At 38.4% G+C, this 9,880-nt stretch overlaps 1 protein-coding gene across 1 annotated transcript; it reads left to right on the top strand.

The window, feature by feature from the left end:
- The first annotated feature begins 2,619 nt into the window (after positions 1 to 2,619).
- On the top strand, positions 2,620 to 5,697 carry LOC143217692 (uncharacterized). The gene has a single exon (XM_076442229.1). The coding sequence runs from the start codon at positions 2,620 to 2,622 to the stop codon at positions 5,695 to 5,697; it is 3,078 nt and encodes a 1,025-aa protein (XP_076298344.1).
- Positions 5,698 to 9,880: the final 4,183 nt, after the last annotated feature.

The raw sequence follows: 9,880 nt of genomic DNA, 5'->3' as shown, positions 1-9,880 counted from the left end.
TTTTAGTCACGTCATGTTCAACAGAAAATTATGAAAAAATTCATGAATATTCTACCGAATAGCATACACTACTGAGATTTTTTTCAAAATTTTTGGTTGCAAAATCGATTTTTAAACAAATCGGAAAACATAAAATTGCCATATTATTACATATTATTATTGCCATATAAACATATTATCACGTTAGTTGTGTCTCATCCTAATTATTAATGTGTATTTTTTCAGATTTTTCGGATTATGGAAACATGTTTTAAAAAATTGAAAACCTCCTAACAAACTTAGTTTCAGTACTTACAATTAGATACAATTCAGTACTTAGATATTATTGAAGCAATTGTTCTTAATTTTTTCATAATTTTTTAGAGATTGTATCTTCGGGCCCCGAATCGAATCCCGCTGCTAATCGTTTCTTTCAGTAAATACTTGTTGGTTCGGGTTTTAATGAAAAGTTTAATCAAAAACATTTTTTAATTGTCTGCAGTCTACATTTATTTTCAACTTAAAGGACTGATGCAGTACTTTAAGTTGAAAATAAATGTAGACAATTAAAAAATGTTTTTGATTAAATTTTTCATTAAAACCCGAAGCAACAAGTATTTACTGAAAGAAACAGAAGCAGCGGGATTCGATTCGGGGCCAGAAGATTTGCAGCCGCATAGTTGTTTTGTTAACGACTACGCAATCTCTAAAAAATTAAGAACAGTTCCTTCAATAATATCCAAGTACTGAATTTTTATAAAACTGGAGTCTCTAACACTTCAATACAAAATATGCATTTTCTTCGAATGTTTGGAGGTTTTCAATTTTTATAAAACATGTTTCCATAATCAAAAAAACCTGAAGAAATACACATTAATAATCAGGATTAGACATAACTAACGTAATAATATAAAATAAATGTGGTAAACTTGAGACCGATATAAAATCGGTCTAAATACGAAAAAAATGCAAAATATATTTCCGTTTACATCATTAGGCCTAAAAAAAATTTAGGCCTAGTTTCTCTTCGATATCTCTTTTAGATCAAAAGTTATAGCACAGTGCGCCGCGCGTTGTGCCGGGATTCACATGAGCGCCGCACAGTGGGACCTTTCGTCCAAATCGGAGACAAAATCAAAGAACTTTCGATAGAAATAAGGTAGAGCGATGAAATTTTTTTTAAATTAAAGCTGAAACATTACAGAATATTGGAAAAATAGGGAGATTATGGTAAGAATGTTTTTTAACGTTGCGAAAATTCGTTAAACTTGCACAATTTCGAGAAAATTGTGGTTTTTCCAATACCACGCGCGGAAAAAATTTTTTTAAATTTTTACTATATATCATTTCCCGTAGACTTTTTCACGCTGATTTCAAATCTGGTCTCAAAATTTGTCTACGACCTCAGGATATTGCAAAATCGATTTCTTGAAATTCTACATGTTTAACGAATTTTCCCAAGGTTAAAAAACGTTCTTCGATTTTGTCTCCGATTTGGACGAAAGGTCCCACTGTGCGCCGTCTCCAGATTCTGACTTTTCGCCTCGGCCTCATGCTTTCGAAACTTCGGTAACGTGAAAACTCTGCCCGTCTGAGTGCCTGTTCAATTGTTTGCGCGCTACACACAAGCGTACCTCTACTCTGTCTGTGTGAACTACCTGCTCGACTGATCGACGCCGACGCGTTCCTCCGATTTTTACGTTGCCGAAGTTTCGGAAGCATGAGTCGGAAAGTCGGAATGTGGAGGCGGCGCGCATTTGAATCCCGGCACAGCGGGCGGCGCAGCGATAACAAAACATACGGACAATACATAGAACGTCCGTATATTAGGATATTCGGATAATGGGGGTACGGATACGGGAGTCTCTACTGTATTTAAAGAACAAGTAGACATAATTGAAATCGTAATTCTAATTGCAATTTTGTAGGACTCAATAAAAATAGTACCGTATACTCATCTTTTTTTATCGATGAATATGATCACTAACTAAAATAAATTTCTAATAAGATAAAAAAATGTTAACAACCTATTCAACCTATTAAAAAGTGTTAAAAACGCGACTAAACATGTTGGTGAAAGTCCCATTTGGGGGTGAACGGAACAAAATTTAAGCTAGTGTGTTGAGGACTAGTAATTAGATTTCTCACATCCCTCTCATATTTTTTCTCATACTTTTGTATCGTCAGTATGTTGGTATGATTGCGTCAGTATGTTGGTATGATTGCGTCCGTATGTTGGTATGAGTGCGTCCGTATGTTGGTATGATTGCGTTAGTATGTTGGTATGACTGCGTGCGTAGTGTGTCTACACGATTTTGCGTGACTTCCCTCTCTCTGCTGTTGACTGTCTGCCTGTATAGTCGTGCTTCTCTTTGTCTGCGTCAGCACGTGTCTGTTAAGTGCAATAATTGCAAGTTTCTCACTGTATATTTTATATATAACTATAACGTTTATTGTCTGAGTGCAATAGTTACCAGTTCCAAAATATATTTTCTATTTTGATAAATTACAAGGTTAATATATTCCTTTCTCCTAAACCGCATCAGGTTATGGGCCCCTTGTCGCCATATTGAAAATTTGTTGGACTTCTAACTGTTGCATCATATTTGAAATTTTTTCCAATACCATATATACGAAATCATGGACTCCATCAAGTCGCAAATGGAAGTATTGTCTGAGGATTCGCAAGGCGAAGTAAATTATATTTCTTGGAGATTCAAACTGAATCTAGCTCTGAGATCCAAGGGTCTGTATTCTGTCGCGACGGGACTAGAAATGAAACCTGAAGGGGCAGCCACCGATGTAACTGTAAAAGCATGGATCAAAAAGGATCTTGAAGCACAGACGCTCGCGGGTCTGAACGTGAGTAGCAATATTGCCAGAAAAATTGCAAATTGTAAGACCGCACATCAAATGCTTGACAAGCTAGAAGTAATTTACGGAAGGAAGTCTGATCTCACAATTGAAGGTCTGCAAAGACGCTTTTTCAGTTACAAATATGATACGACAATATCAACGGTTGAAAACTGTCTCACAATTCAGCAGTATGCAGAGGAACTGACAGCTGAAGGCGAGGAGGTGAGAGACACTTGGACGATGACCAGAATTCTGGGAATACTGCCACCCAGACTTCATCACTTTCGCACTGCATGGGACAATGTAAGTGGAGCTGACAAAACTCTCGATAAACTAATTGAGCGTCTACGACTAGAAGAAGATAGGCTGAGTGACAATGACAAAGATAAGAAACCAGAATCTTCAAACGCTCTAATTTCCAACACCAACGGGACGTCTTGGAAGTCAAATTCGCAGAAAAACTCATCCGTTGAATGTTTTAAGTGCGGAATGAAAGGTCATGTAAAGAAGCACTGCAAAAACAAGCCATGCGCCAAGTACATTGCATACTGCAAAAATCATTATGCCTGTAACGTCTGCAATCAAAAAGGTCACTTCGCAAGAGAATGTCAGAAAAGTCCAAATGTCAGAAATACTGGTGAAAAGAATAAGTCAGACCGTCGAGCCTTCATCACTGTAGGCCTAACGACTGCAGAATTGAACAGTAAAAGTTCCAGGGATGACTGCAGTACAGAATGGTATCAAGATTGTGCCGCTACACAACACATGACATCCAGAGCGGACTGGATAACAAACCCCGTCAAGCTTGAACAACCAATCATGGTTATGATTGGTGACGGTGCTGAGCTAGAAGGTGTTGCAATTGGCGACATACAATTGGAAGCGTTTAATGGACAAGAATGGTGCAAAATTGTTCTGAAAAATGTCCTTCATGTACCAAAACTAACCTTCAATCTTTTTTCTGTCACACAAATGCTAGATAAAGGTTATGTACAAACTGCAAATGCGGACCAGTCCATTTTCAAAACATTGGACACGAAGGAAACTGTAGGAATTGCCAAGCGAGATGGAAAATTATACCAAATGATGTTTCGTCAGGAAGAACTCAGCAAGTGTTTGGTGAATGCATCTATAAGGATCTGGCATGAGAAATTGGCTCATCAAAATATCAGGTATGTCAGAGATATTTTAAAAAGACATGGCATTAAATATACAGGAAATCCTGAACAACGCGTTCTACATAATCGCCAAACTTTAAAAACGCCAGCCAGATTTCTCGACTACTTATGGAGCCGTCCTTGCGGAGAAAATCATGCAGATGTGGCCATGGTAGGAGAAGTCGAAGACATCTCGACATCTGAGGCATTGAAGGACAAAAACTGGCGCGAAGCCATGTCGGACGAATTTGAGTCACTGACAGCAATGAAGACTTGGGAATTGGTAGAGCCACCATGTCACACAAAGCCGTTGACTTGTCGTTGGGTGTTACGCCGAAAACATGATGGTCGATTTAAAGCCAGACTTGTTGTCAGGGGCTTTCAGCAAGAGGAAGGAATAAACTACTTTGAAACATTCAGTCCAGTTGCACGTTATGCATCGATTCGACTGATTCTTAGTCTTGCAGCTTCTGCAAAGATGAAGCTTATAACGTTCGATGTCAGGACTGCCTTCCTGTACGGTGATCTGGAGGAGGAGATTTTCATGCATCAACCCGAAGCCTTCAAAGATGGTACAAATCGGGTCTGCAGGCTGAGAAAAAGTCTCTACGGTCTGAAGCAGGCACCCAAAAACTGGAACGCGAAATTTTCAAAGTCCCTACAGGCACTTGAGTTCAGCAACACTGATGACGATCCATGCATCTACTACAATAAAGACCGGAGTACTGTAATAGCTTTGTTTGTAGATGACGGTCTTGTTGCAGGAACAAACAAGGAGAATATACTGCAAACTCTTGATCGACTGAATAAAAAATTTAAAATAATATTTGACAGAAACTTCCCGAATGACATGTCGTATTTGGGAATGCAAATAAAAAATGGTCCTCGTGGAATTTTCGTAAGCCAACCACAGTACACAAAGAAAATTGTGGAACGTTTCAAATTTGATGCGTCAAATCCATCCTCAACACCAATGGAGCGGGGAATGGTGACAGATGAAGAAAATTATATAAATGATCGACCACTGGAAAAGGCCGAACCATATCGAGAAGCTATAGGGAGTCTGTTATACTTGGCTACCATCTCTCGTCCGGACATCACATTTGCTGTTAACTATTTGAGCAGATTCAATTGCGCGCCCATGGTAAGTCACTGGCGAATGATCAAACGTATTTTTCAGTATCTGAAGGGGACCATACACTTTGGGATATACTTTGACGGAGGTAAAACACTCGTGCCTTATACTGACTCTGATTACGGAGGAGATACACGTACTGGGCACTCAACGAGTGGGGGTCTCATCATGCGAGGAGGCCCTATTGTATGGTACACACAGAGACAGCGTCTGGTAGCAACATCAACGGCCGAGGCTGAGTACAGAGCAGCTGTATCATCCATCGACGAAATTTGCTGGATTCGACGTCTTGGAGCGGAACTCAGGATCCTGGAACTGCACAGGCCGACCCTCCTGCATATCGATAACCAGTCAGCAATACACATGTTGCACAATACTCATGAAGGAAAAATAACAAAGGGCAAAAAGCACATTGACATTGCAAGGAAGTTTGTACAGGAGCATATTGGAAAGACGGTTGAACTGAGACACGTCAGAAGCTCGGATCAACTCGCGGATATATTAACGAAGCCACTGGCCCGAAAGATGTTTGAGGATCTGCGGAGAAAGCTAATTAAGGAGGAGTGTTGAGGACTAGTAATTAGATTTCTCACATCCCTCTCATATTTTTTCTCATACTTTTGTATCGTCAGTATGTTGGTATGATTGCGTCAGTATGTTGGTATGATTGCGTCCGTATGTTGGTATGAGTGCGTCCGTATGTTGGTATGATTGCGTTAGTATATTGGTATGACTGCGTGCGTAGTGTGTCTACACGATTTTGCGTGACTTCCCTCTCTCTGCTGTTGACTGTCTGCCTGTATAGTCGTGCTTCTCTTTGTCTGCGTCAGCACGTGTCTGTTAAGTGCAATAATAGCAAGTTTCTCACTGTATATTTTATATATAACTATAACGTTTATTGCCTGAGTGCAATAGTTACCAGTTCCAAAATATATTTTCTATTTTGATAAATTACAAGGTTAATATATTCCTTTCTCCTAAACCGCAACATAGTGCTTGGGGTTCTCCAGCCATCTGGAAACCAGAAACGGTGTAGCTTCGAATAATTTTCTGTCAGGACGGCGAAGGCTTCGGTCGCCATGGCCAAGTGGTGCAATAAATACGGCCAGGTAACACGACGCGCCACGGCCAGCCAGGCATATCGGCATGAAACCACTAACAAGTAAATTGCAGACCTTGTTTATTTTTCGTAATTGTTTCATGTAAATGACGCTAGCTGCTTCGTGTGGCGTTCTTCCGATTAAAAAAAGACTAAACTCGAGATAGAATTTGGACTGTGGATAGTGGATTTATTAAAAGTCTTCGAATAACGGCACAATCAATTTTCTACCGAAACCGAAATAATACCGGTATTTTTTCGGTTTTTCCAATGCTTAGGTTGCTCCAAATGAAAAAGGAACTACATAAAACATTCAGCTAAAGACCTTCCAGATGTACCTCCCAACAAAGTGATTTTTAGCCAGCCGGAAGAAGCACAGCCGATGTAGCCAGATGTATTCTTTATAACCGTAGCTACCTGCAACCGAACATACTCCTTGGTTTCAAATCCTTGCTTTAGTTTATTAAAAGGGAGTAAACTCGTTTTCAGGATTGCAAGGGTGCGGGATTCGTCTCTTCTCATCTCTCGATAATAATACAAACACGGAGTTTTTCACTAGTCAAAAACGCTAGATAAAAGATCGATCTAGGACACTATTTGCCTCAAAACTCCTATTTTTTCGTTTAGGAGGCGTAATTGGCATTATTCGGCAGCATGTATATGAAAATAGCTTGTATGCTTCCGAATAATTTTTAATTTTTCGCCTCGTAAACGGAAAATAGGACTTTTGAGGGAGATGGGACCCTAGAACGATCTTTTATCTAGCGTTTTTGACTAGTGAGAAACCCCGTGTTTGTATTATTATTGTGGGGTTCGAATAAATTAACATTAGGTCTAAGAGCGTCTAGTATTTTGTATCCTGACCATTTGGGACACAGATGGTTTGCAGGCGAGCGGCGATGGCCTGCAAAACCGTGTCCCAAGTCCCAAACAGTCCCAAACCTTCGCGGAAAAAACCGTTACGTTTATTACTCAGGTATAGATCGTGGGGGAGAAGTAAAAGAACGACTGGCGACGAGAGCCCTTGACGAAGGCTAAATAGGCATAGTGGCTCTGGAAGTCAATGCGAGCAGATCGAACTGCACAGCGTAGAACAGCTTAGTACCGAGTGGACTTTTCTTTTCGATATAGTTAGTTTAGGTTAGCTTAGTATCGTTAGATCTTAAATAAAGTATATTTTCTTTTACGTTATCTTACCCTTGCAATCCTGGAAAAAGGAGATACTGGAACTGCAGTTACTCGAATTAATATTCGGACGTTCTAAAACAGACGAGAACTTTTTTAATATTGTACTAAACGATTTGAACTTTTTGGGGAGCTAGAGCAATTAGTTTACTACAGGATGTGAAAAGAAATTTTTTCAAAAATTGCAATTGATCGGAATTGTATGGAAAAATACTAAGAGTTGCATTTTACAACTTTTTTATGTGGGCTCATATTGAAAAATTGAAAAATACGCTTTGTAGATCTGTGTCGACTAAACATATTTTGAAAATTTCGTCAAAATCGGTTAACGTTGCAATGAGCTACGTTTAAAACGTTTAAAAATGGTAAAAATCGCAGATTTTCAGCCTATATCGAAGAATTCTTACATCTTTCAAGGCCTGTCGTTTTTTCCCCGCATCAACTGATTTCGATGAAACTTTCACAGTGCATATTATTTACGCAGGCCTAGAAAACGTACTTTTTAAATTTTCAATATAGGCCCGCACGAAAAAGTTGTAAAATGTAACATTTAGTATTTTCTCTGCAATTCCGACCAAATGCAATTTTTGAAAAAATTTCTTTTCACATGATGTAGTAAACTAATTGCTCTAGCTCCCCAAAAAAGTTCGAATCGTATAGTACAATATTAAAAAAGTTATCATCTTTTTTAGATCGTCCGAATATTAATTCGTGTAACTGTACGTATTAGGGGATAATTAATGTATTACTAGTTTATTGATTTATGTGTAGGTTTACTCTTAATGTAACTGTAAAGAAAATGGAACGGCAAGGGGGGAAGATGTAACATAAGGAAGAGATAACAAAAAGGAAGAGAGTGCCCTGTATAACTCACGGCATTCGGCACATTAGTGCGACTGTGCTGTGCTAACAAATAAGATTGTCACGCCTTCCTTTTTAAATGAAATAAAATTTGATTCGTTTCTAATGAATATTTATATGAGCATTATAAAATAAATGTAGCTTTTATATGACGAGAATTTTTTTTTGCATAAAAAAGTAACATTCAATTTAGTTTCTATCTCTTGCAATCGATGCAGACAATTTTTATTTTGCATAAAGATCCGCAGTCTAGGAAAACTACTACAAATACTACAATAAATAAAATCTATCATTTAATTTTCCCGCCTTGAATGCGTACAAAATAAGTAAAAAGGAAGAGTTAGTGCGGCTGTGCTGCCCTCTTACAACGGCCCGATCGTTAAACTGGGCACGATATCCCGGATTGTGGCAACGACATCATGTGCCAAGATCCGTGTCCAGGGAACACTACGAGCCCTCTCGCGCATTTGTGGCGTGGCCACAATCTAGTCATCGTGTGGCTTGGACAGCTGCGAATAGGGTCGACCATTGTACGTGACCGTTTGGTGGCGTCGACACGCTGGGCTCGAGATGTGGCTCCGATTCGCTTGGTTGTCTGGGATTCCAGTAAAATCATAAATGTCCTAAAAATAAATCATAATCTATTTTAACACTTTTAAGGAATGGACATAGCAAGTTTTGAAACTAGCTTTTTCAATGCATATCTTAAAAAGTTGTAGTGAGATTTATTAATGAACTCTACGAACTGAACACTCAGAGCATCACATAACACAATCAAATACAATACGATACAATAAAATATAATAAACAAATACACACACACACACCAAAATAAGCAAACAAATACTCAATATATATCACTGTCATTGCCGCTATTCTCAGTTTCACCAGCGAGCAAGGTTCCAGGTGAATTTTTGGTATTTCTTCTCTATTGTACATTTGGACATTAAATAATTCTAACATCTGATCTGTTATTTGGAAACTGGAAGCATCAATTTGTTTTGATTGCAAATATAATTTAATACGTGTAAGATCGCGAATCGTGTGTGTATCTAACATATTTCTTTTTTTTATCTTTTATGTCTGTTATCATGGAAAAATATCTTTCCACATGTGCATTTGAATGCGGCAATGACAAGCATATTAACGCAAGTTTTGCAATTTCATCGTACAACAAATTATCAGATTCATCCTTTAAATTCCTAACGGTGCTCCAAAATTCAACAACATCTAATCGTTTCAACTTATTTCTTTCTCGTTCGGTAGGTTTTATGCCTAATAAGAACCACTGGTGTAACGCTTTTTTTGCTATCACTTTGGATGGAAATTTATTTAAAAGAATGTCTATTTTAACTTCTGACTGTTTAGCGAAATATAAAGCTATTTCTGGACACACACGCTTCGCGATCTTACACGTATTAAATTATATTTGCAATCAAAACAAATTGATGCTTCCAGCTTCCAAATAACAGATCAGATGTTAGAATTATTTAATGCCCAAATGTACAATAGAGAAGAAATACCAAAAAAATCACCTGGAACCTTGCTCGCTGGTGAAACTGAGAATAGCGGCAATGACAGTGATATATATTGAGTATTTGTTTGCTT

This window comes from Lasioglossum baleicum, chromosome 17 (assembly GCF_051020765.1).
Source record: "Lasioglossum baleicum chromosome 17, iyLasBale1, whole genome shotgun sequence".
Taxonomy (NCBI): Eukaryota; Metazoa; Arthropoda; class Insecta; order Hymenoptera; family Halictidae; genus Lasioglossum; species Lasioglossum baleicum.
Note: the sequence above shows the minus strand (reverse complement) of the source record. Positions and strands in the feature narration are given on the sequence as shown.